Raw genomic sequence first — 27,075 nt, 5'->3', positions numbered from 1 at the left:
CCCTTTACTGATGATTTTCATTAAGCTGTTATAACTTTTGATACATCCACTTTTATGGTAATCACTGACCAGATTTGGAATCAGGGGTGATTAACAATCAGTTTGACACCAAACATGCCATACCAGCTTCACAGGTACATACCTCATACCATCTGTATTAATTGATTAAACAATTAATTATTTTATCTATGTGACTGATTCACATCAGTATAGGATACAGGTGTTTTGGGTTGCACTTCAACAGATGTTACACTTTGTGCGGATATTACATCAAATATTCATATTACAAACAGCACATCTTATCCATAGATAGGCGTGGCCGTTAATTTGTGGTAATATCAATATAAGTTGCACATCTGGACACAGCATATCTTGGTTGGTGTGGCTTATTCTAATTGATCTTCTCCAAAATGGATAATGTACACCTTTATTCAGTTCTTTTTAATATAGTATGTTAGAACACAGAAACTTGGTAACGGTCCACCAAGATCAGATAAGGACCACAAAGGAATGTTGGAAGAGAAGGGGGGGTTTTTAACAAAGAAGACTCTTTAAAAGTTATGATACATTGGTTACTCTCAGTTTCCAGATTCATCTGGTATACTATGAGAACATATATACAATGGTAGCTATACCTATCTATTTATTTAAATTTATATGTGTTCAAGTGCAAAGGGGTAAAATAGGTGATACTCCGTGAACATGGTTATAAGGGTGGCACACAAAACACTAAGATTGTCTAAGGACACATACAAACATAACCTATCTGTATATTGAGACTAGTAGTCGTGAGTAAATCAATATACACGGTATACAAAAACCAAACTTAAATGAAACTTCCTTTAGGGTGTTCGTCTGTTGGGTGAGTGATATGTAAAGCAGAATGTATGGGGAGGGGGTTGTGTGCCAAGTCGAAGGACCCCTGTCCATTAGGTCCACTCTGTTTGTCTGTAGGTCCCTAAATCTTTGGGCAATAAAAGTTGGAGTGCTGGACTCCCTTGTTATCTGTGTGTGTGTGTGTTTATGTGTGTAACCCCCCTTTGGTGCCTCTCGTACCAGGCTCGGCCTTGTCTCAGGCCACCTGGAATTTAGGCCCTGTGATATGTGCATGTGTGATCCTACACATGTTATTAAAGGAGTTTGGTCTAATACCGAACTACTGAGGTGCCTGACACCGGGCATGGCTTGGCTGACACGCTTGATGGTAACGATGCTAGACTTAACCTAGTTAACTTTGGTTGCTGTATATGCTACGCAATTAGACGAATCTTGATGTTGAATACAAAGATGTCCATTTATTCCAATGCAGCACATAACAGGTACAGTATCACCAGTAAGCTCGGTGACAAGCCGCACAACAAATCGTTGCCCTTCCGGGTCAAAACCCCTGCCCACAACATTGAATTTGCTACCTTTATACCTGAAACAATTACATGCGCCACCCTGTGTTCCACCTAGGACATTACAACATTTAACAAAAGCAACATTTGGCGCTTACACACCGGCCCCTAATTGTTAATGGCACCAGACACAACAATTCAAACAAAAATAAACAAAAAGAGACAAATGTTACAAAAAAAACCATGTGATACATAAGACAATACATTCAATAGTTATTCCTCACACACTAAACAAAGCTTGGTCACAAGTCTTTCAATAACGTTAGATTTTGTCTGTAACTTCACAGAACGCACCAGACCCTGTTTATCAGAAGAAACTTCAAGTACCCTGGCGAGTGGCCATGAACCACGAGGAGCTGAGGCATCCATGATAACAACCACGTCCCCAGCCTTCAGACTCCTCTTCTTCTCATTCCACTTTTGCCTCTCTTGGAGTAAAGGCAAATACTCTCGTATCCATCTCTTCCAAAACAAGTCTGAGAGGTATTGCACTTGCCTCCATCTCTTCCTTACATAGATGTCATGAGGCTCAAACACTCCAGGTGGCAAAGCTGGGTTTCCTTTCAGAAAAAGAAGATGATTAGGAATACGTGGTTCCAAATCATTGGGATTGTCTGACAGCTTGGTAAGCGGTCGATCGTTCAAGATGGCTTCTGCCTCACAGAACACTGTATGTAGACCATCATCATCCAGCGTCTGGCTGACGTAGAACAGAACTAAGGATTCTTCTTATAATGCGGATCATCCTCTCCCACACAACATCATGATGGGAACCCGCTGGTGGATTAAAACCAATGAATTCCAACTTGAGAGAGAACTCCTTCAATCTGCTGATTGTTCACTGCAGCAAGAGCTTCCTTTAGTTCTCTGTCTGCGCCAACAAAGTTAGTGCCATTATCTGACACCAGATGAGTCACTTGACCTCTTCTGCTAATAAAGCGCCACAGAGCGTTGATACAAGCATCCGTCACTAGAGAAGCTGCAACTTCCTGATGTACAGCTCTGCTGGCTAAACAGGTAAATATGACTCCTTTTACATTTTCCTCTCCCCTTCCGCACTTCTACGGGACCGAAATAATCCACTCCCGTGTTGGTGAAAGGAGGTAAATCAGGCTGGATTCTTACCTATGGAAGATCGGCCATTTTTTGCTCCAGGAGACGTCCATTGTATCGCCTACAAAAGCTGCAGCCAGCAATCATTCTCCTCACTGCTGCATTTGCCTTGGTAATCCAGAATCTCTTTCTGACCGACGACAATGTGTAAGTGCGTCCTGCATGACCTAAACTTTGATGAACTTGTTTGAGTATAAGTGTTGAGATGTGTTGTTCTTTGGAGAGAATAATGGGATGTTTAAACTCTTCAGGCATCGCTTCTCTGCTCAGTCTACCTCCAACCCTCAATAGGCCATCAACCAGAACTGGGTTCAACCTGTATATTGGACTCTGGTGACTCACTGCTGCCCTCTTAGAGGACAATGCATCAATCTCCTTCTTGAATTGCTGCTGCTGGCAATAGCTAATCACTGCAGCCTCTGCTTTCAACAAATCATCCACAATCAGGGTTTTACATGGCGTCACCATGAACCTTTCCACAGAACCCTTCAACCCCTTTCTCCAACGAACCTTCTCCAGCAACATGGCCTTTAAACAGAGAAACCAAGCTACGGCCCTCTTGAGCCTTCTCCAGTCAGAAAAGTACCCAATAAGCTGGTCAGTGGGCTTAACTAAAACACACACATCTATGGCATTTGTGGAGACCTCTCTTCTCACCTCTTGGTCATCAAGCCTTAAGGAATAGTCCAGTGTAACATTGGGCCAGTCCTCCTCCGGCTTCCAAAGAAACGTGGGACCTCTACACCACCTAGTGGTTTGTAAAAAGTTTGCCATCTTCAATCCTCTCGACGCGTCATCTGCTGGATTGTCCTTGGAGCAGATATGCCTCCATTGCCAGGGTTTTGATGCCCCTCGAATGGTTGATATTCTATTAGCTACAAATGTGTGAAACCGTTTATCCTCATTTTTTATGTATTTTAACACTGAAGTACTATCTGTCCAAAAGACAGAATCATCCAACCTTAAATTCAACTCCATCTTCAGCATTGAGTCCACTCTCACAACCAGGACTGCCGCAGTCAGCTCAAGCCATGGAATTGTTATGGCCTTCAGTGGTGTAACTCTAGCCTTGCCAAGCAGAAAGGCGACCTGCATGTGCCCTTGCCGATTCTTCATCCTCAAGTATGTCACAGATCCATAACCAGTTTCACTGGCATCAGCGAAATGATATAATTGGGCCTGCGCTATTTCACCGAAGTCCACGGGCTTGACACATCTGGGTATTTTAATGATACAGTCGAACCTTGGTACAACATACCCCGTTTATAACATTTACACCAATACAACGTTCAAATTTCAATGTCCCAAATTCGCGTAATGCATTATTTCATTTGCGGCTTCACTCCATCGCGGTTTTTTGTCTATTGATTAAAAAGTTGATCGAGACAATGAAAATGATACACCGCTACGCATCGGAAGCATCTTTGCTCTTCGTAATTAGATGTATAATAACAATTATAACGTCTAATATTTATTTTCTATTATTTTTTCTAATATTTTGGGTAATACGAGTGTAATTTTCATGACCTACCTGTCCGATCCTCTTGTGTGCCACGCCCCCTTATTAACCACATATGCAACCCTGATTGTGATTGTTTTCTGTCAATTTGATTCTGTTTTTGTCAGTGTCTATAACCCCAGGTCTGTCGTTGACATTTTGATGTTACATGTTCCTGTCCCGCATTTGGAGAGATTCCAAATAAACCCTTCAATCCTGACTCCTCCTGTCCCCGTTCCTGCTTCCCTGTCCAGCAGTCATAAACTATTGGTGACTAAAGGATGTTATTAGAGCCCTCTAGACATGGAATAATGTTAAAAACCGTATTTAGAAGGTCGTAAACAGGTTTCCAATGCTCTAACTACGAAAATATTCGATTTCTAAAGAATCCTATTTCGTGGATTTCGCCTATTGCGGGTTATTTTTAGAACGTAACTCCCGCGATTAACGAGGGACCACTGTATTACTAAATCATAAAAAATATTTTAAAATAGTTTGTGCTTATCACATTTGAATTATACATTTATAAAAGTAGTTTGTACTTATAATTAAGAATTGCATAACTTATAATTTGATAAAATTTAATAAAATTGTGTACTTATCACCTGTAGTCCTGATTGTAACTGTCAATGGTAACCAGATTTCCCCCCCCCCCCCCCCCCAGAGTATTATATTGAAGCCTTAAAGACTGCAGAATTATGCTTCTCGCAGAGCTTTTCTCCATACTTCTGTTATTCGAAGATAATGTACGTCCTACATAAATAAATCACTATACATAGATAATTTGGCAAACATTTTATTTGTAGTGTATTGATGTATAAATTTGAACAAACGTGCAAAAAAAAAAAAAAAAGTATATGGAACAGAATAAAAAGAATACAAATTTTTCCTTATGTAAACATGGCATGAATTTTAAGACCCATCCTATCAACGCAATTGGAGAGCAAGGTTTCCATGTCCTCCTTATTATTAAAAATAAACATGAATGGGTCATTCCTGTTGTCACTTTGACCCTCCAGGACCTCCCTTAGTGCTTCCCGCTGATCCTCAGCCTCCATCTGGAAAACAGCAGGTTCAGTCACCTCTCCACGGAAGAGGGAGTGATTCTTGTGAATCCAGCACACGGCACTGCAGAGGTCCCTCATGATGTGCGACTCCTATATGACATTGGAAGTGAATATCAGGGATCGAATAAGTTAATCAGGTGCAGCTGGTAATCAACAGGAAACCACCTAAGAAAAATGAGGGACACACACACCACTATTACACTTTGTAGAGCAGTCAGTTACAGCTTGCCCACCAGGTCTGAGAACAGCAGGAGTGCTCACCCTCGAGAGAGGCTCCAAGTTTGCTTTCAGCAGGTGTGAAGCTTCCTCAGTCTTCCTCAGTCCATGTCTGAGTAGTACAAGTACACATCATTTACACTACCAAGACATAATGTTTCAATATCTCAATGTATCATCAATGGTGTTAATACCCATATATGCAAAACCTCTCCATTAGCTGAATGCACTACCACTGATGAATTAATGGAATATCACCTTAAAAAGCCTCCCTGCTGAGCTTTACCCGGTATTCTATATCTGACAGAAACCACCTTCACTGCAAAGAAAGGGCACTTGATTCTGCATCTGAATGCATCTCAATGTAGAACACGATGCTTTCCATACATACTTTTCCAGACCACTGTTCATCAGAGTTAGGCACCACCATTTCCTTATCCTTTGCATGTTAGACTGAATATAAAAAGAGAAAAACCATGCATTCAGAATGTTAGAAAGGGCACCTTTTTCTCGTATAGATAACTATGCAACATTCTACAGCGTCACAAAGAATATCTTCTTAATGACGTACTTACAGCAGTAAAGTGGAATGGTTCCCCCAAGGCCATGCAGAGTGCATACTGACAAAAGGGAGGGAAGGGGGGTAAAACCATCAATTGAAAGTATATCACAAGTGTTACACCCGACAATTCAAGGTGGTCCTTCTTACCATCAACATGAACACACCACAGTCCACAGATCCAATCTGTTTTGGAACATCCTACAAAATACAATGCATGATACTAAGGACAGTTGTTTCCAATAGAAATGTAGCAATAGAAAATGCTGAAATCCACCTTACCATGTTTTTCAGTAGCTTCCAGTCTCCTGTGGCAATTTGGTTTGCCAGTTTGCTACAATTAGAAATTTGGAATTGTCAGTGGCATTATGACTACAGCTTATCATGCAAGCAAGATTAAAACTTTATGCAAGAATTAATGGACACACAGAACACCTTCTGTCACATGCACATACACACACAGTCCTGGTCTGCAACCGCAGAAAAATGTTCCACAATGACTTAACAATGGTAGTACACCAAGTTTCTGGTATTATGTCGGTCCAATTATTCATTATTTATGAATGGCATGAAACAATGTGGAACATTTAGTATCAATAAGGCAAAGGAAGTGAATACAGATGCGCAGCTGCGCAGGAACTTTACAGTTGAACAACCTGTATAAATCGACATAACGGCCATCTCCAAACCCATGAAGGTTTGTAGAGTCAAAAAAGCGGATGAATCGCAGTTTGGGATTCATTACCTGTGAATTTCATTTCATGCACAGCAAAATAATAGGTCAATGCATAGATATGGTGCAGATACAGAATGGAGACATCAAAACTTTCAGGTACAATGCAGAAAATGAACATATAAATGGAAACCAGTCAAGGAAAACACAAACCAAAAAAAGGATGCACAATTCTGTACTCACACAAAGTGTCCAATGGCCTGGCTGCCAGGATGGAATTATGATAAGGTCCTTCGATGCCACATCCACCTGTAGGTGGAGTATACATTATGTAATTACTATCAAAACAAGGTACACACTTATCCCGATACAAATGTGTCATACACACAATATTATAAAGTGTTCACTTACTGGGAAAGACAGAAATGGGTCTTGATTGTATGGAGGTAACCAGGTGACAACCACATAAGCATCAACCCGGAAGACACATCTGTCCTATAAATAAGATAAAACATTTTATGTACATGGAAACTGGTGAACTATTAAGCATTCCAATGTATTTATAGTAGCTAGTATTGTGAATGCACTTCCAGTGTGTTCAGTCAAAACAGATCAATAAACAGTCATTAAAATACCCTTTGTGCTGCCATCTGGACAATAATCTTCATGCAGCAGTTGGCAACCTAAAATATAAATGCTTGACATGTCATAATGTTCCATGGTCACTGCTGACAAACACAATATTACAGCCCACGTACTGTTGCCTCCAACTCCTCTGGCAAGCCAAGGGTCAGGAAGTCTCTTTGTAGGACAGTAGACTCAATCTGGCATAAAGGCTCACTGAGGCTTCTTTTGGAGTCCAGAATATAAGCCAGCTGACAAAATAGAATAAGCAAGCATATTTTATATATATATATATATATATATATATATATATATATATATATATATATATATATATACACACACACACATACATATATACATACATACACACATACATACACACACACATCCTTTACATTTCAATTGAGACGAATATTATAGGTATAATACATACCATGGTTTCTTCATCCTTTGTCGTCTCCCTGTCCCAAATAGCAGTTGTGGGCTGTCCAACAGCTCCACTGGCACCTTGTGGTTCAACTGTAGTTTATAATCAAGCATGTGACATTAGATTCCATCAAAATGACAACTTACTTGCTAGAAGAACAGAATAAACTTTAAATGACCATCTAGTTTCCTACCAGAACTAGATGAGGGAACCTCCTCCATGTCACCTGCTCTTGGCTCTACATCTGAGATTTCAGTGCCCAGAATTTGTGCTGTGAAATACAATACATAAATAAAACTTCCTGTTCAACATTTGAGAGCAAATTTTATTTTTTTAAAACGTAGTTCCTTACAGCTTGACCAAGGTCATTGAAACCAATGTTGGCAAATTGCTGTTCCAATAATCCACTTTTTAGCTGTCCCTCCAAGAAGCTCTGGTTTGTGCTGTTGTTTCTAATATGAATTATATTCCTCATCATGAACACATGGGTGGAAGAGGCCATGTTAAGGAAATAATTGTTCTTCCGCATGGTGGAAAACATCTGCTCTGCCACTTGAGTATTAACCAATCCCTGGAGCTCAGGAACAAGATTGATCCTCCGCAGGACATCTCGCTTATCCTTTGTGTTGGCTTCATGAAGTCGGTCATACAAAACGAAATGGCACGTAGATCCTGTTATGGGATGGGCATCAGGGTCTGTACTTTGAGTCTTTGTGATGAGCCAAGGAAGTGACACCTGAAGTCTTCCACTCTGAGCAGCATGTATGTTTTCTGGAGTTGGCTCAATGAGTCTCCCTTCATGTGGCCTGAAGGGGATTATGTTGGGGAATCTCAGATTGGCATGAGTAGCCAACCCTCGAGCAAAGTCATACACACAAATGTTGGGAATGTGCTTCCAAGACATAAGTAGATCGGTGAAGTCCCTTAGGCTCTCTGCTCGTAAAGTAAACTTCAGAGAATACACTACTCCATGAGGGCACATGATCACACACCAGCCACCTATTAGAAACACCAAGAGGAATAGGACCATAAGCAAAGGCAAACACTTTTTACTCATTACAAGAACTGTACATGCCATATAGTGCGTATACATCAGCAAAATTCTCACAGGAAGCACCCCAGATCTTCTGGAAGATCTTATCGTATGCATACCTGCTTGCCATTTCTTTGTGCAATCTTAAAATAAGGTCATCACGGGATCCCCTTGAGTCAATCCAGCATGCCTTGCATAATTTACGCACAGTGCCAACCTACAAAACAAATATTCAAGTCTCACATTCATTCAACTTTCAGGCGAAATGCTGACATGCTTTTCAGGTGATTTTGTAATTTTACCTTCTGCTTTCTCAACTCATCCAAAAGGCGCTCCTCTGTCACCAAAGTGAGTTGAGCCTCTGAACTTGTCTGAGTTGTTGAAACTTTTTCAAATTCAGTGTGTAACACAAATGTGCCTTTTCGGGTATGCCTGCCAATCCAAGTAGCCCAGTATTCGTATTTTGGATGAACAGCATAAGAATTTCTTGCGCGACCTAGAATAAAATAAATAAAACTATGAATGGCCTTCTACACACACACACACACACACACACACACACACACACACAAACAAATGATATTGTCTTATAGTCCTAAATAATAGAAGAAAAGATATTTCACACTTACTTGGGAAGAAGGCACGAGCTCTCATTTCCATATTAATCGACTCCCAGAATTCTTCAATGTTCACTTCTCCATTGAAACTCTTGGCAGGTTCTTTAAGGTCACTGACTGTAAATGAAAAATAACTTTCATGGACTAAAAATGTAAATTATGGGCAAATCAAACTGCAGTAAATATGTTGACAGTAGCATATTTTTACAACACATCCAGAAAGCGATTGTGAAGAACATCATGCATGAATTTATTAACAACAACCAAGTCACAACCTCACTGGAATCTCTAGTATAAGACAAATTACTGGTTACTTACCAGCCATGCTAAATACACCCTTCTTATGGAGGTCCATCACAACTAGTGGAGGGTAATAGCCACAGTTTACACATGTATATGTGTAATCATGGCTAGTAAGAGCTTCAAAATGACAGTAGCCATGCAAAATGGTGTCATTCGATGGAAACCTAACATTTCGCAGGGCCTCCAAGGATCTCACCAGTTCTTGAAACTGCAGTGTGATTCTGTATGACAAAAAGATCAACCTTGGCTATTAAACATAATAGTCAAAGATTGACTTGAAATTAAAAAAAAAACACCCAAAGACAATATAAGATACCTGCAGGGAGTGCCTCAGAAAAAGGCAAAGCTCCAGTGTAAGTATGACGTGGTCGTCAAAGTTGTGTAGTCCTGCCTTCCACTCAATAGCGATACAACCTCTGGCACAACAAGCATTGCTTGAAGTATGTTGACACATCTGGGGGGCGAGGGGATACAGCACAATGTGTTACACATCATACAAAGTGTCATGGTAAAAACATAACATGCTGAATTATAAAAACACCACACTTACCATTAATAACTCCACCAATGCCAACAATCTTGGCTTTGTTTGTTATGAGGACTGACTGTCCAAGGCTGGGGTGCCCAGTACAAAAGGTACATGTGATCTCTGCTGGAACAAGCAATCCAGAATAATGGTGCGAGGGATTGAAAACTTTCACATCATCTGGAAGGTCGTATGGAATTTTCTTGTAATTGTAGATGTATGCAAGAAGTTGCTCTAGGTTGCTCAATGGTGGATATAATGTGCAAGGTTTTAACATTGTAGATGCTTGACTTGGAACAGACGTTTCTGCAAACAAGTCCCTTTGTGTTTGAAAAAGATGCCATTTGGCTGTGGATTTGTGGATGCATGACTTCCTTGGTTTTGCACAGGGACAGTGCCATGTATTGTTTGTAACATTATAAGATTATAGTTCTTATGTTCTTATGTTCTTAAGTCACAATGACTCTGCCAATGTGATTATAGTGCTTTCTAGAAGGCTCATGGACGGACAGGCATACATTTTTCGAGGACCAAGTCAGTGGGACCTTCACAGAAAATGGGACATGAGTCTGCAGAGCCATCTTCTGTCTTTTCAAAAGAACATTTTTCCTCTGTTCACTAAAAAGCTTGAGCTCAACCATTTCAGTCAGGATTAGTGGATCCAGAATTTCCTCAGCTGCAGTCACAGAACAATAATCAAGGGAACGGATGTGTTCACAAAGACTAAAAATCAACCCACTTCTCCGAGCCAGCTGATGGTACTGGATGCAGATGTCAAGGTCACACATGACAGAGTGTTTTTTGCCCCAAACCTTCCTTTGAACGTGTACAGGTACAGAAAATCCATGTTTGCTCCTTTGTACAGCAGATCTGCCCAGAGCTTCATCTACACAAACACTCTGCAAATGTGACGCAGCAGTCACATCCATTTGTACATCTAGATGTTTCCTGGAAATGTGAACTGCCAGGTTCTTCTGTAGAAGAGTACATGAACAGTGAGGGCATTTAACCTTCTCAAGTGCCGTGGGAAATGGAGAAGAGTGCTGAAAGGGGATGTGCCCGTGCTCTGAAGTAGCTGGCTTTGTGATCCTGAGGGGTGGGGGTTGTGAGGGGTCTACCACGGTGGCTGGCTCCGTGATCCTGAGGGGTGGGGGTTGTGAAGCTTCTACCACAGTGGCTGGCTCCGTGATCCTGAGAGGGGGGGGTGGGGGTAGCGAAGAGTCCTTCAAAGTGGCTGACTCTGTGATCTTGATAGGTGAGGGTAAAGATGCATCTGATGTGGTTGTTTGGCAAATTTTCAAATGCTCCAGTGTTGCATCTTTCCGAATAATTGTCTTTGAGCAAAAGGGACAGTGGTAATGGCCAGCATGCCTGCAGACAAGGTTGCACCTATTTATTATGAATTCTGTTGAAGGAATTTAATTTAACAAAGGAATACATTGTCAGTTTGACAGACTTTTATAGAACATTACTTGCAAAAAGTTGCAGGTCGGTCTTAATTAAGGAGATCAAAACATACGATGCATGAAATGGTACAAATGGATACAAACACAAATGGGTACCAAGGAATGCTAAATGTTAGTAAGATGTAGTTAAATAAACACTGTTCTGAGAACATATCTACTTCATACACCAGAGTTTAGGAAATTCTAGTTATGTTAATATGATTTTACAAACCAGAAATTCCTACAGATTACATACCTTGGAATGAAATTCCATTCTTTGCGTGTGAATCTAAATGCACCTGGGCTCGCAGTAACGTTGTCGGTTTAAACATCGTTACTGGGCACAAAGGGCAAAGGAAACTATTGCAACAGTTAGCACATCTTGCTAACTGAGGCACGGCATTCCTTCGCCAAATTGACCTTTGCATCTGTTGGTTAAAATGAAAAACAAAACACCGTGAAAACGATTGTGTATGCATTTATGGGCTTTTGAAGTGTGAGTACTTGAATGCAATTAAGCAACACAGCGATTTGAGTCTGGCTAACTTACATTTACTGTATATATGCATTTCAGTTGCATGAAAACCTTTCAACTGATCAGAGTAATCCACGCATGAAAATAAGTTTATTAACTTAATGTAGCAACAACCTAAGCACGAATTGTGTTTTATAGCAGCCAAACAATAGCGAACAAAAAAACAATTCCAACCGTTCTAAACATAGCAAAGTTCCCATCCTTCCTGAATAACTAATAACTGAACATATTTAAACAATTAAAACTGAACTTACCGTTCTACTTTCCTTCGCTAATGTCTTGCTAAACAATGGACGCGCTGCTAACGCTCGTGAGTGAAGTATCCACCAAACTTTATGCGTGATGTCATTTCCGGGCGCTCAGTGGACTTCCTGCGTCTCAGTGGACGTGAGCCTCAGTGGATGTCTGCAGCCAGACCCTTCTCAAATAATTCAGAATTATACATGGCAGCCTTATACTGCCGACGCGAACTAAGTTCTGAAACTGTGTGGTTATTGGGGTAATTGTGTGACATATAGTGAAAGAAATTAACAAAAGACAGATGTCTAACACATGTATCGAAATTTATTTCAGCCAATTGAATCATACAGGTGCATAATTTCGGTTTGACATTAGGTTACAGTAAGGCGATTTGAACGATAAGCCGGCAGTGGATTTTGCGTTATGTCGGCTGTCTATGAGTAACTGATATTAACCTAGTTTGAAGTATATAGTTCCTATTCAGAATAGGAACTATATTTTTCAAACTATACAAGCTGTATGTCATAGTGTCAACTTGAGGGGTGTTTTATAAAAGTTTTTTTATATACATTTTGTGTTCTATCATTCTTTTTGAGGGACTTGGTTACAACGTACTATGGTTATAACGTACAAATTCTTAATGTCCCCCGAGGTACGCTGTAACGAAGTTCGACTGTATTAAGCTTATTTAAATCTTCCAACCATGTTTTCCATAGGCTTAAGATAACATGTGGCAAGGAATCGTCCCATGCACAACCTCTTCTACATAATTCCTGCTGCATCACCTTTGCAGGCAGTGTCACAGGTGCCAGTAAGCCTAGAGGATCGTACACTGAGCAGATGGTTGATAGCATACCACGTCTGGTAAATGCCCTTTGGTTTATCTCAATCCAGAATCTGAAAGAGTCAGTTTCTACGCACCATAGCAGACCCAGAGCTCTCTCCATTGGGAGCTTGTCTCGATCCAAATCTAATTCCTTTAAATCCTTAGCCCTTTGTTCTGTTGCGATGGCCTGCAAAACAGCGCGGCTGTTGCTGATCCACTTTTGCAAGGCAAAACCTCCCCTCTGACACAATCCCGTTAGGCCTTTGATCATCTGGATAGCATCCCCTTCAGTGGCTGAGCTCTTCAAAACATTGTCTACATAGAAGTTTTCCTTGACCGCTTGACATACACAGACCGCAAACTCAGACTGATGATCATCAGCACTTTTCCTCAGCGCATAGCTTGCGCAACTTGGAGAAGACACAGCTCCAAACAGGTGCATGGTCATCCTGTATTGCACCAGGTCTTGAATGACATCTCCATTAGGCCACCACAGAAAACGGAGAAAGTCCCGGTCTTCCTCAGCAACCTTTACCTGGTGGAACATGTCCTGTATGTCACCCATAAATGCCACAGGTTCCTCCCTAAAGCGAAGCAGGACCCCAAGCAGTGAGCTGGTAAAATTAGGGCCCTGAAGCAGCTCTTTATTCAAGGACGCACCCTGAAACGTGGGTCCACAATCAAACACAACCCGAAGGGTTCCTTTCCTTGGGTGGTGTGGGATTCAATAGAATTATAAAGAACATACAATGAATAGAGGAAAAGGAGAATATAGCTTAAAGCAGGGCATGATGAAAAGGGGGGGGGTTCATTCTAAAAAATGCAGTTAACTGAAACGAGAACTGACTGGCGCCGGCAAGGCAAGGTTACCTAATCGGGACCGATAGAGGGAGCGACAGAGAACGTCAGCGGCCCTTACGTATCTGTAGCCTTCCACAAGGACAAGTACTAACCGACTAACTAGAGTAAATGTCAAACATGTGGTTGTCACGTAGACGGAAGGTACCGAGAGAGCGGGGGATGCCCCAAGGGCTTTAAAAGGGATACAGCTGATACATATGGCAGAGCCTCCTCCTGTAAATGCTGAATGTATTATAATCAGTCAAGAGAATAAACCGGTGATTTGCAACTTCTCCCCGTGTCAGCGGTGAATCTCTTCTCATCCACGGACCCGGTGGAGACGGCCTACTCCAACAATTTGGGGGCTCGTCCGGGATCACCAGGAGATTCGCAAGATTCAGCTAAGTGTTGACGCAGCCTACTTGGACACAGAGAACTGCAGGGCCCAACCAAAAGAGGTTGTTATATCAAAATCTGCACATTGGATATGTCAAATTGAGCAGTTTGAAGTGTCCAGTGGCCCGTCGGTAAATTAAGACGGAGGAGAGGTTGCACGCACTGTGTTTATATATTGGGTATGTCTATGTATTGTGTATGCATTGTGTCCAGGTATCGTGCGCAGAGAAATAGAACTTTAAGGAGCGGAGGGTACGGGACCCTCGCAGGGAAATAGAACTTTAAGGAGCGGAGGGTACGGGACCCCCGCAGGGAAATAGAATTTTAAGGAGCGGAGGGTACGGGACCCCCGCAGGGAAATAGAACTTTAAGGAGCGGAGGGTACGGGACCCCCGCAGGGAAATAGAATTTTAAGGAGCGGAGGGTACGGGACCCCCGCAGGGAAATAGAACCTTAAGGAGCGGAGGGTACGGGACCCCCGCAGGGAAATATAGTTTTAAGGAGCGGAGGGTACGGGACTCCCGCAGGGAAATAGAACCTTAAGGAGCGGAGGGTACGGGACCCCCGCATTGTCCTTGGTGTGGCAACCCTACTACTTGCTGACGAGTGGTAGAAAAGCTGGGTGGGAGACCCGGGGAATTCAGGACCCCCGAACTCTAGAAAAAAAAAGAAAGGGTGAATCAAAGTACCAGCTTGGGTGCAGTTGTACTGGTTTGTGTGTGAGCAGCGTTGTGGGTTCTTCCTGTCCAGGGTGCTCGCCATTCTCTCTCTGTTGGTTGAACTTGCCTGTGGCTCTGCTGTCACTCCTTGCGGTCTTACAGTTTGTCAGAACCGAAGGGGAGTTCTCAGCAATTGGACGCCCAAAAGCGTGCCAGCCCGGCCGCACCCGCTGACTCACTACGGGCAGGGCCGACAGGTACCTCGGGCGGTCATTACAACTGCCGAGCAGGACCTCGCCAAGGGTGAGTTCTAAGAACACCCCTAACTTGGACTCTCGGGAGGGTGGGTGACGCCTGAAGGCTATTTTGCCGGCCTTGGTCGAGTCAGAACACCGGTAGTGCGGCCGATAAGCTGACTCCCACCTGGGTTGTCTCAGTTGTGCGTACAGAACACCCCCTTCCAAGTTGACATTGCTGGGGATCGGAGGGGTTTCGGCTGGGAGCGGGCCTGTTTGGCTGGGATTGAGCTTGTGGGATGTGCCCTGTTCAGGAGGGACACCACAGTAAGCTGCTTTGAATATAGTCTTATTGTTTTAGAAGTTGTTGATTTATGTATTGGTGGTGTTTTTTAGTAGGACATTCGTTAAGGAGAAGGCGGTAGCTGATGTCGGGGAGTATATGTGTGGGGCGGTTGGGAGTGCCGGATGTCGAGTAGAGGATAAGCGCTCCCTGGGAGACTTACTGTGGAAAAAGGAGAGAGAGCATGCTAGGCAGAGGGATGAAGCAGCACGCCAGAGAGTGAGCACTAATTTGATGCAGAAGTGGGGAAAATAATTACGTACGCAGTTTTGGGCTAAATCGGGGGAAGCCCACGTATATGTTCAACGGAAAAGTTGCAAGTAAAGATGTATAAAGCAGAAATAAGGGGTCTGGATAGAGCATTCGTGCATTTCCATAAAACGTCATTGACAGTAGTGGAAGTGCGGGTTGGTAAATTTAAGTTTGATAAATATAAAAATAATGTATTTGAATAAAATATTGTGATTAATAGATTTTATGGATTATAGAGACTAAGTTTAGAGATAAACTGGTTAAATTTGCAGACGACACTAACGTGGGCGGGGTAGCAGATACTAATCTAGCAGCAGAGAGGCTTCAACGGGATCTGGATTTAATTAGCGAATGGGCTGATACTTGGCAGATGAAATTTAACACAGATAAATGTAAGGTAATCCATGCAGGGAGCAGAAATATACAGTACAGATATTTTATGGGTTCCACTGAAATAAAGGTAGCTGATTACGAGAAAGATCTCGGTATGTATGTTGATGCTTCCATGTCCCACTCTCGCCAATGTGGGGAAGCAATAAAAAAGGCGAACAGAATGTTGGGTTATATCTCTAGATGTGTGGAGTTTAAGTCAAGGGAGGTGATGTTACACTTATATAATTCCTTGGTAAGACCCCACCTAGAATACTGTGTGCAGGTTTGGTCACCATACCTCAAGAAGGACATTGCTGCCTTAGAAAAGGTGCAACGAAGAGCTACGAGAATGATTCCTGGTCTTAGAGGAATGTCTTACGAGGAGAGGTTAGCGGAACTGAATCTGTTCAGCCTTGAGCAAAGGAGACTAAGGGGGGATATGATTCAGGTCTATAAGATTCTAACGGGTCTGGATGCTGTTCAGCCAAATGACTATTTCAATATTAGTCTAAATACTAGAACTCGTGGCCATAAGTGGAAATTAGCGGGAGAACATTTTAAAACAAATTTGAGGAAGCACTTCTTTACACAGCGTGTAGTCAGAGTATGGAATAGTCTTCCTGCTATTGTAGTGGAAGCTAAAACCATGGGTTCCTTTAAATCAGAGCTAGATAAGATTTTAACAACTCTGAGCTATTAGCTAAGTTCTCCCCAAACGAGCTTGATGGGCCGAATGGCCTCCTCTCGTTTGTAAATTTCTTATGTTCTTATGTTCTTATAAAGGGTATTAAAGCACACCTTTGTGAGAAAAATAACAGTTTATAGACAAGAGGCTTTAGTATATGTGTGCTCGTAGATAATTGGGTGCAGTGTTAGGGATTTTAGTTAGGAGAGAAAATAAGTAGAAAATAAATAATAATAATAATAATAAAAATAATAATAAATAATTTAGAGCCACACATCAAGGTGAAGTAGCTACAGTCAGGGAGAGAATTTCAAGAAAAGAAAAAAAAAAGAATAGAGCACGGGTTGACTGTGAGGAACTCTGTTAATTTTTAGACAGGAAAACAGTTCAAGTGACAGTAGAGTGCAGAAAAGCATTAAAATGCAGGCCCCGGTAAAGGCAGCAGAAACACCAGTACAGCAGTTGGGGAGAGAGCACCCCCTGCTTAACCCCCTGGGCCCTGAGGCATTTTTTCCACTTTCGAGGTAGTCTGACATGCCTTGACATTTTAAAATATTTCACCTATCTAAAAAACATTTATCCCAAAGTGATACATTTGCTTTTATTCAGCACAAACTCAGCACCAATAATCTGAGACCTCTTAGAATGTTATTATTCTATTTTTTGTTAAAATGAACTTTAAACATATACTTTTCAAAAACCTATTTTCAGACATGCTGAGAAATTGTAAAAAATCACATTATAGACATTTCTAGGTAAGACTTTTGAGCTCTGAAGCTTATAGACACAGGGGTTGACTACACATAGGTGAAAGTGACATTCAGAAATTTTATATGGTTTGATTACTAAAGTGTTAGAACTTTGGAGTGACACTCTTTTTCTCAAAGTCAGTGGTCTTCACAATGAATATTGATGAGATAGGTGTCCTCACACCTGTAGTAGTTTGCATACTGTCAATGGCCCATCAGTCTGGAATGTCACTGCACCCCACACCCATCACATTGGAAAGGCAGTTTGAAACGCAAGAAAAGTAGCAACAATAAAATCCCTTTCACAGTTTATTGATAGATGGAATGAAAAACGAAAAACTGTGACTATATAAATATAGAAAGCGATAAATATGATGCAGTGACTATTATTGACGCTCTGGGGACGAGGGCATCATCGACCGCGTATCTTTCTCGTGTATTTCAGTTTATATCTCGCTGAAATCATTATGTAGAATCATGAAAAAAACACTGACTAAATCCGTTATCTGTCTTCTTTTCAAAACTTCCATTGTCAGAAGTATTAAAGTTTTTAAAATTAGGTTAAATAGGCAAAAAAGCAAATCGTGTCACCTTTCTTGGTTTTACTTGCGTCGGGAGCGTTTAGGACCGCTCTCAGCGGAAGATCGCTATTCACGTTCTAAATACGCTGCGTTTGAATCGGCGACCACGTGATTGCAGGCACACAGGCTTAGCCCACTGAGCTAAGAACACAGGTGTGAGCTTCGCTGCTGAAAGTGGCAACACTGGCGCAAAGCTTCAGCGGCAGAGACGTATCCGTGTGCTATATTGTAGCCGATCAGTGTAAACACTACCCAGACATGTGCTCTTGTTTATTTCGGTCACAATGGGTGTATTCACATATTTCTTTACCCAATACTAACTGTCGGATTATCATGTTATTATCATGCGAATAGCGCGATTTGCAAGTGGGTGGGCGATCAGAGCCGCTTCGAGACGCAGACGCTTAAGTCAGTCACTCTTGTTCTTTCAATTCGTATCACGAAGCTGTAAAAATATATTTAGTTTCTACCTATATATATTTGAAAAGTAGACCGTCCAAGGTTTCTGAGAGTATTTTTAAAATGTGTATATGACAAAAACTCGCGGAGTTATTTAAACGGTTTTGCGAAATTTCTGTCAGATCCCGCCGGCGGGATCGCCGGTCCCAAGGGGTTAAAGCGAGGATAGAAAAGATGTCGAAAAAGTGGGGGAATAGAACAAAGGCCCTGGTAACTAAAGGGGGCACATGGGATGTGGCAGTGTGTGAGGAGATGGAGACTCTGATAAAGTATCATAAGGCTAATAAGAACACAGAAAGGCGTAAAAAGAAAAGGAGTGAGGAACTGGAGGTACTGAGGTTATTTAAAGCAAAGGGAGAGGCCTGGAGAAGGGAGCAGAAAGTCATGAGAAAGGCACTAAATGTGAAGGGGGGTGAGAAAGAAGAGATGAGGCAGGAAGAAATATGGCCACTGTCATATCAAAGTCAGTGTCCGTTAGTGGAAGCCCCCCCCTCCTTCATACAAGGGTCAGTTTCCAGTAATAGAGGGGAAGGTAGAATTCAGAGGTGAGGTGACACAGAAGGATGAAGGAAGTAGGGAGCAGAAAGGAACGGCAAGTTGTTTAGATGGAGATAGCGAAGTGAGTGCATTGCTGTGTCAGGCAGTGCAGGAAGGACTGCGAGGGAGTGAGAGAAGAACAGAAGGCCAGGCATGTGGGCCTGAGAAACAAGGGAGTGAGATAAAGGTGGGGTACGGAGCAAGTGGTAGTAATGCAGAAGGGCTGGTGCATCTGCTGGACACCCCTAACCCTCCATCTAAAGGATGGAGTCAGTTTCAGGAGAAGGAGACAGAAACAGAGTGAGGAAGGAGTAGAGAAGGATAATGCAGATCATAGAATAGTGAGAAGCAGGAGGGCTGTGAAGCCCCCCACCAGGTACACTCCGATGCTTCCGCTGAGGGTGAATGAAGCACAGACACAGTATGTGCCGTGGGCAGGACAGGATCTGGAGGGCCTGATTCTCAGACTCCCAGTTCTGGCAGAAGTGGCCGGAAAATGGATAAAAGCATTTGAGGAGGAAACTATGGGTCGGCTCCTGGCGGTAGGGGACATAAAGGTGGTTCTGGCTTGCGTTTTGGGGTAGACGGAATGGAGAGACTGCTGCGAAGCAGTGGCCTGGCAGCGGCGACGGGAACTCCTGTGAATGATGCATGTCACTTTGACGGTTACCGTGCTAACTGATGGCATCAGCTGCGACTAATGTTTCCTCCATGGCTGAGTGTGGTTGAAATGAAGGTGGAGCCCATCAAGGAGGGGGAGAGCCCAGCTGCCTATCTGCAATCTCAAGAAAAGCGGTGGCGCACTGAGACGGAGCAGGACCTGCAGAATCCGGCATTCAGAGGTCGGTACCGGAGGGCACTGCAGGACGCGTTCCCTAAGCCAGTGAGAAGCAGGCTAAGGCAGGTTGTGGGGCTCGTTACTATACCTGAGGAGCAGTACCGTGAGCAGCTGATCCATACTATTGACTTGTACAGAGAGGAGGAGGGCTTTGCTAAAGAGCGTGAGAGGGAACTGACAAAGAAATGGAATCAGATGCGGCTGGAGGAGCTGACCGCTAAAAAGAAAATGTCCAGGCACCAGTGGTCTCTCCGGACCCAAGCCCCGGGGGCAGCCTGTGGACAGCCGACAGTCTCCTGTCGCTGGGGCCCCCCAGGACACTAATTGGCCTCGGGTCCCTAATTGGAACAGAGTGAGTAGATACAATGAATGGGGGTTTCCTCAAAGGGCACCCATTTACCCACAAATTTGATTATCCCAGACTCTGGAGAGACTGGGGAACAGGCTGGTTCAGCTGGTGTGCTGGAGCTGTGATCAGCCATGTATTAGGATAAATTCACAGACAATTACGTCACCCACGTGATATGGAATTAATCCTTTTTACTATAATATTAAGTTATAATTATGGATTAATTCTGATCGCGTGTGGACTAATCATCCTGAAATTTGGATCAATCGTCCATGATTCACCCCAAATGTCACTACACTGCACGAACAAGTTATTTACCGATCCCCTGTAAAACCTAATTTTGCCGTAAATAACTTGGGCTATATAAAAGAAGCCAGGATGCTTATCTTGGTTTCGGGAGATAGGGTGGGGGGTCGGTATACAGCACCCTATATTGCCTTTAGGGGGGAACAGGGAGGTGTTGCGCAAAGACACCTGGCGCCAGGACGCCCATTGAAGTATGTTATCGCAAGCAGAATCACTCGGACAAAAGGGGGAATTGGAACACCATATATTGCCTGGGGGGAAGGGGTGAGCCTGGCCAGCTTACCCCCTGCCCACACGCAACTCTAAATTTAGTATAAAGGAAGGGGGAGAACCCAGTACTGACCGGAGTTCAGCCGTGGGATAGAGCGCGCATCGCCCGGCACTTTCTCGGAACTCACGTGTTGGTCTCCTGCCAGGACTGAAAGGGCTCCCCAGTCCATGTGTGAAGGTGGGTGATGATAGCACGTCCGAGTGTAAATAGCTTTGCAACTGCTTATGCTTTCCATTGATTGTTGCGAGTAAATTATCGCCGCTTGTGATAATATTTCGTAATATTTCCTTGCTTCTTTTATGTATTATTGCTTCTTTTCTATATATATTCGTACCTTTGCACCTAATACTATTAGCTATAAGATATATATTATTTGATACCCATTGTAGTACGAGTTATTTTGCATTGCCTTCAATATGATCGCTTGGTATTGGTGTTAATGCGAGATCATTTTGTATTACTTATTAAAGTGTATTTGAGTGAACCTAAGCGTGCCTGTTTGTTCCTTCGAGAGCCCTATATCCCTCTCTCGTCCATTTTAAGACAAGCCAGGACACACCTGTATGTTCCAAAATCTTGTTTAGTGGAAGTTCAGATAGGTTACAAACATGTAAATATGCCCATACTAATATTAGAGCATATCCCAGTGAATTTGTCAGGCAGAGATGCTTTGTGTCAGCTGCAGATAGACATAAAATGTACAGAGGAGGGCGTAGAGGTGCTCAGTGGACAGTACAGCCTTCTGCGATAAAATTTGTTGTTCAATAGGGGACAGCATAGTTCATACGGGATTGAAGATGTTACTGATAAAGTTGGGGAAATTCTAGAACAGTGGGGCCCATTTATACAGGAACAATATAGCAATAGGCTGAATTGGACATAGAACAAACATACTTGTTTGTTGCGATGGAGAGATTTCAGTGTGATGGAATGCAGGCTGCTACCGAAGGTGAGTTGATGAGAGTCAGTGGAGTGCAGAGTATGTAGGAGACTTAAGAGGTTTGTGGCTGTGGAGCATGATAGGAGTGCAGTGTGAAGGGAAATAAAGTGTAGAGGAATGTTGGCAGGAGGCAAAATGTGGAGTTTAGTTTATGATTTGTGTGCAGCGAAATAGTTAGTGGAGGATCAATCAGTGGGAGGTCCCAGTCCTCACACCCTGCTAACAGATGTGCCACCCAGTGCAGAGTGGTTCACAGTTGTGGATTTGTAGATGCCATTTTTCAGTGTGTCCCTAACACAACAGTCACAGTTTTTGTTTGCGATCACCTATAGGGGTCAGCAGTTCATCCATGCGAGGATACTGCAAGGATGTGAACACATGCTTAGGGCAGATTTGGATGGATTGAATTTAAGAAGCACAGTGCTACAGTATGTGGGTGATCTGCTCTGTGTTATACACAGGCACTGAAGCTGCCGTTGCTGAAGGTCTTAGCGAAAGGGGGGCTTGAGGTGCCCAAAGCTAAGCTGCAATACTGATAAGAACAGGCTGCATGCTTGGGGTGTGAGTTCAGCCACGGGAGGGGCCCTTATGAGGCCTCTGTGTGGACACAAAGGGGATGCTAAGGACTCTGATGGTCTGTTTCACAACCGTGATGGATTTTTGGTTGTGCCTTTGTCATGTGGTTGACACCTTAATAAAGCATGCGCATGGTCTTGACCATTGCGCAAGGGGGGAGTACTATGAAAAAAAAAAACAAGGTTTATGAGTTGAAGTTGTACATGGGGTGTCTAACTCAAATATGCAAAGTTATTTTCAAGCAGGAAGAAGGGAAAGCAAGACGGCAAGAGAAGACATAGACACAGGTGGTTTGTAGGCAGGGTATGCAGTGGTGGCCAGACAAGGCCACGACTATGTGACCTTGAAGGCAGAAAGACTGGAAGGAGCCCAGTCAGCCCAGAGAGCCGAGGTGATAGCGGTTATCGAGGCCCTGAAACTAGCAGAAGGAGGGGCTGTGGCAGAGTAAGGAAGGGAAGCCCTTCCCCCAGGCCTTCGCCAGACAATCTTGGCAGAAGCCCATGGGGTAGGCCATGCAGGGGTGAGACAAATGTTAGAGAATCTGACAAGCTGGTGGCATCCATTTATGAAAGAGATATGTGGGGATATGTACGGAGTTGCGCTACCTGTACCTTGTATAACTCGCGACCCACAGTCAAGCCTGAGAAAGGGCAGTTTCCAATGTGTACCAGGTCAGGGGAAGAAATCATTATATTGTAGATTATACAGACATGGTGATTCCAGTGAGAGGGTTCAGATATGTGTTTATGTGTGTGGACCCATTCTCCGGGTGGCCAGAAGCATGGCCCACAAAGAAGGATAATGGGGTATCCGTAATAAAGTTTCTGATTAATCAGTATATACCACAACAAGGGTTTCCCAACAGGATTCGGTCAGACAATGGGTCCCACTTTAAGAACAAGGACCTCCGGACGGTGGAAAAAGCATTGGGATTGAGACATGCATTCGGAACTGTGTATCATCCGCAGTCCCAGGGAAAAATGGAGCGAATGAACCTAACAATAAAATTAAAATTGGCAAAAATCTGCGCACAGACCAAAATGAATTGGGTTGACGCTTTACCACTGGCAATGATGTCAGTGAGGTGTTGCATAAACAGGGGGACTGGGTTCACCCCCTTTGAGCTTCAGACAGGCAGGCAGTTCCCAGGACCCCAGAAAGGGTTGACCTGGACCCCCGACGAGAAGGGGGAGCAAAATCCTAGAGCATATTATGATTGTTTGCAAGGTCTCGTTGCAGATTTTTCTAAACAGATCCAGGAGGTGAGACCAGAGAACCAGCCGGCCAAACCACACACGGCGGAGTGGGTCCTCCTGAAAGTCATCAAACGGAAGTGGTCAGAGCCCAGGGGGACGGGCCCCTTCCAGGTCACTGAGAGGACGTCACACGCGGTTCGTCTGAAAGCCAAAGGCGACACGTGGTTTCACTGGAGCCAGTGCGCGGCTGCGGAGGACCCAGGGAGAACCACAGCAGAGATCCAGGAGGCCCTGAGGGAAGGAACCCAGAGCGTCAGTTCGGCTGAACTACAGTAGATGCAACTCAGGTCTCAACAGAAGGGGCAGAATAATCCCCTAACCTGAGCAACCAGAGCAGGGTAGTCCACCCCTGCTCCAACGACCAGAAAGAACAAAAGCAGCTCATCCACCGCCAGACAACACTAGGACCAGGATGAAGATCAAGATAAAAAGGGAATGTTGGGGGAAACAAGGGTGTTGTGTAATGCTTAAAGTGTTAATGATTAGTAGTTTGTGAGCCATGCCAGCCATGGACCCCGAAGGGGGTCCGCGCCTGTGGCGGGCTGGGAGTGGAATTTCCCTGAAGCTCAGGGTTTTTGCCCTCCTTCCTAGGCTGGATGGACAGGATTGTGTGTGGAACTCTTTGGAGTCCTAAAGGGGGGAATGTGCACTATGTTCGGGGAAGTATGCTGTACTTGCATTCCCAATAACACAGCACCAGACGGCTCAGTGACCAAGGCACTCGAGGGTCTCCGGACCCTCTCCAAAACGATGCATGCACACTCCGGGATCAATAACATCTGAGATGCTTGGCTGACCTCGGTGTTCGGACAGTGGAAAGGCTTAATGGGCTCGCTTTTATTATCCATTGCTACTTTTGCTGCAATTTTAGTTACTTGCGGGTGTTGTTGTATTCCCTGCCTGTGCGCACTGTCAGTTCGTCGCATCACTACCGTGATATAGAAGCAGGATGACACCTATGCGCAGATGATGCCTCTCCTGCCTGTCGGGCCGGAGAGGGGCAAAGGTCATCTGGACAGCTTTGAACTACACCTCCCCCGCCAATAGGGTGATCTCCTAGTGGAGATCAAAAGGGGGAATGCAAAATTTCATAAATAAGGCAAAATATTAATAATCAGCATAATCAGGGTGATCTCCTTGCGGAGATCAAAAGGGGGAATTGTGGGATTCAATAGAATTATAAAGAACATACAATGAATAGAGGAAAAGGAGAATATAGCTTAAAGCAGGGCATGATGAAAAGGGGGGGGGGGTTCATTCTAAAAAATGCAGCTAACTGAAACGAGAACTGACTGGCGCCGGCCAGGCAAGGTTACCTAATCGGGACCGATAGAGGGAGCGACAGAGAACGTCAGTGGCCCTTACGTATCTGTAGCCTTCCACAAGGACAAGTACTTACCGACTAACTAGAGTAAATGTCAAACATGTGGTTGTCACGTAGACGGAAGGTACCGAGAGAGGGGGGGATGCCCAAAGGGCTTTAAAAGGGATACAGCTGATACATATGGCAGAGCCTTCTCCTGTACATGCTGAATGTATGTCAGATGGTCGCTCCCTGATTATAATCAGTCAAGAGAATAAACCGGTGATTTGCAACTTCTCCCCGTGTCAGCGGTGAATCTCTTCTCATCCTTGGACCCGGTGGAGACGGCCTACTCCAACAGTGGCGAACTGTGTGGTGAGGAATGTACCACACTTTGCCAGGCTCGCCTTGGAGTTTCTGCTGGGCCACAGGCTCTGCATAGGTGTTAACAATGAGGCTATTCACATACGCTGCATACTCTTGGTGCAAGTTTTCGTTATGCAAGAATCTTCTTCTTAATCCGTGCATCCTTTGCTTCTCTACTGCCAGATTATTGGGCAGAGAAACATCCCCTTTTTTGAAGGGTAACTTTAAACAGTACCTTCCATCCTGCAAAACTGCTGAATTCTCCATTATTTCCATAAATCTGATGTCATCTAGGGACATTTTTCTTTCCTCTGCAGCCTTCTCACTGAAGTCCTGATTGTATTGACTGGTGAGCATATCTCCTTTGCAGGGAGATGCGGTTCACTGTGACAGAGGATAATGGTGCATCACTGTTTCCACTCAGTGGGCCATGGACCACCCATCCCAACACTGTTCTAATTGCATATGGACCATTATGGCAACTATTGATGACCTCCCAGGGTTCTAATACCTTGGGTGCGTTAATTCCTATTAATAGGTCAACATTTGCCTTCACACTTGGGATGTGCACCTTTGACAGATACGGCCACCTACTTAGATATTCAGATGTCATCATATTATTCACAGTAACTGGCATTTCTTTCTGCGTAAATACGTCAGGGAGTGCATAGAAGTTATTACTGTCCAGACCAGCCGCCTCCAAGCTGGACAAAGAGTATGCAGGCACAAACTTTTCTTGCCCCATTGTACGCAACAGGATACTAGTTCTTTTGCCCATGATTTTCAACTTCCGCATCAGATGTTCGGAACAGAACGTTGCTGAACTCCCCGGATCCAGAAAAGCATAGGTTGTAATGACGTGGTCTCCCTTTGCAAACTTCACCTTGACAGGAAGGATAGATAGGACACACTGGTCATTACCGGCCCCTGTATGTCTACACGTTTGTAAAGAGGACTGCTTCTGGCCAGGTGAGGCTCTTAACTGTTCGGGTTGTTTTTTTAATGTGTAGCACGGTAGGATGAGACTGTTCACAAATTTTACATGCCAAACGCCTCTCACAGTCTTTGCTCATGTGACCGATGCATAGACATGTGAAACAAATTCCCCTTTGTCTCAGGAAAAGAATCTTCTCTTTGTGCTTCTTTACTTCAAACTGCTTGCATTCCTCCAGAAAGTGGCGATGCTTGCAACAAAGGCACTTCACTTTCACCACATTCTCTGTATCCAACAGTTCCTCCTTTGCATCCTCAGACACATCTTTAGAGGTTACAGTAGTAGCCACAATGTTGCCCCTTACATGGTGTCATGCGCACCAGCCAGGTGATCGCCACTAGGACCCGGAAGTAGGTGATCGTCCGGAAGATAAATAGCGGAGCTTCACACACGTGGTCCCTTTGCATGGGTTCCCCAGGGACATCGTCTCGGACAGAGGGCCTCAATTCACCGCCAGGTTCTGGAAGGCCTTTTGCCGCATGATTAACTCCTTAGGTTATCACCCTCAAACCAACGGTCAGACGGAGCGGACTAACCAACAACTGGAACGCTACCTGAGATGCTTCGTGGCGGATAAGCAGCATTCCTGGGCGCGCTATCTCACAACCTGCACACTTCCGCCGCAACTGGTCTCAGTCCGTTCAAGGTGTGCAACGGTTTCC

At 43.8% G+C, this 27,075-nt stretch overlaps 1 protein-coding gene and 1 pseudogene across 3 annotated transcripts; both read right to left on the bottom strand.

The window, feature by feature from the left end:
* Positions 1–4,863: 4,863 nt before the first annotated feature.
* On the bottom strand, positions 4,864–11,901 carry LOC140588393 (structural maintenance of chromosomes protein 5-like). 3 transcript variants are annotated; one of them, XM_072710388.1, is made up of 6 exons: positions 11,761–11,901; positions 6,004–6,054; positions 5,870–5,914; positions 5,686–5,747; positions 5,340–5,406; positions 4,864–5,168 (listed from the first exon to the last, which is right to left on the bottom strand). In XM_072710388.1, the coding sequence occupies exons 1-6, from the start codon at positions 11,776–11,778 to the stop codon at positions 4,902–4,904; spliced, it is 510 nt and encodes a 169-aa protein (XP_072566489.1). In that variant the 5' UTR covers positions 11,779–11,901; the 3' UTR covers positions 4,864–4,901. The 3 variants fall into 3 exon arrangements, 2 of the variants coding, with proteins under 2 accessions (XP_072566489.1, XP_072566490.1); XM_072710389.1 differs by lacking the exon at positions 5,870–5,914; XR_011989743.1 differs by lacking the exons at positions 4,864–5,168; positions 5,340–5,406; positions 11,761–11,901 and adding exons at positions 6,770–6,835; positions 6,938–6,995 and having other exon boundaries at positions 5,603–5,747.
* Positions 7,347–10,847, bottom strand: LOC140588422 (HMG domain-containing protein 3-like; annotated as a pseudogene).
* Positions 11,902–27,075: the final 15,174 nt, after the last annotated feature.

This window comes from Paramormyrops kingsleyae, chromosome 3 (assembly GCF_048594095.1).
Source record: "Paramormyrops kingsleyae isolate MSU_618 chromosome 3, PKINGS_0.4, whole genome shotgun sequence".
Taxonomy (NCBI): domain Eukaryota; kingdom Metazoa; phylum Chordata; class Actinopteri; order Osteoglossiformes; family Mormyridae; genus Paramormyrops; species Paramormyrops kingsleyae.
This window is presented reverse-complemented; position numbering and strand designations above follow the sequence as displayed.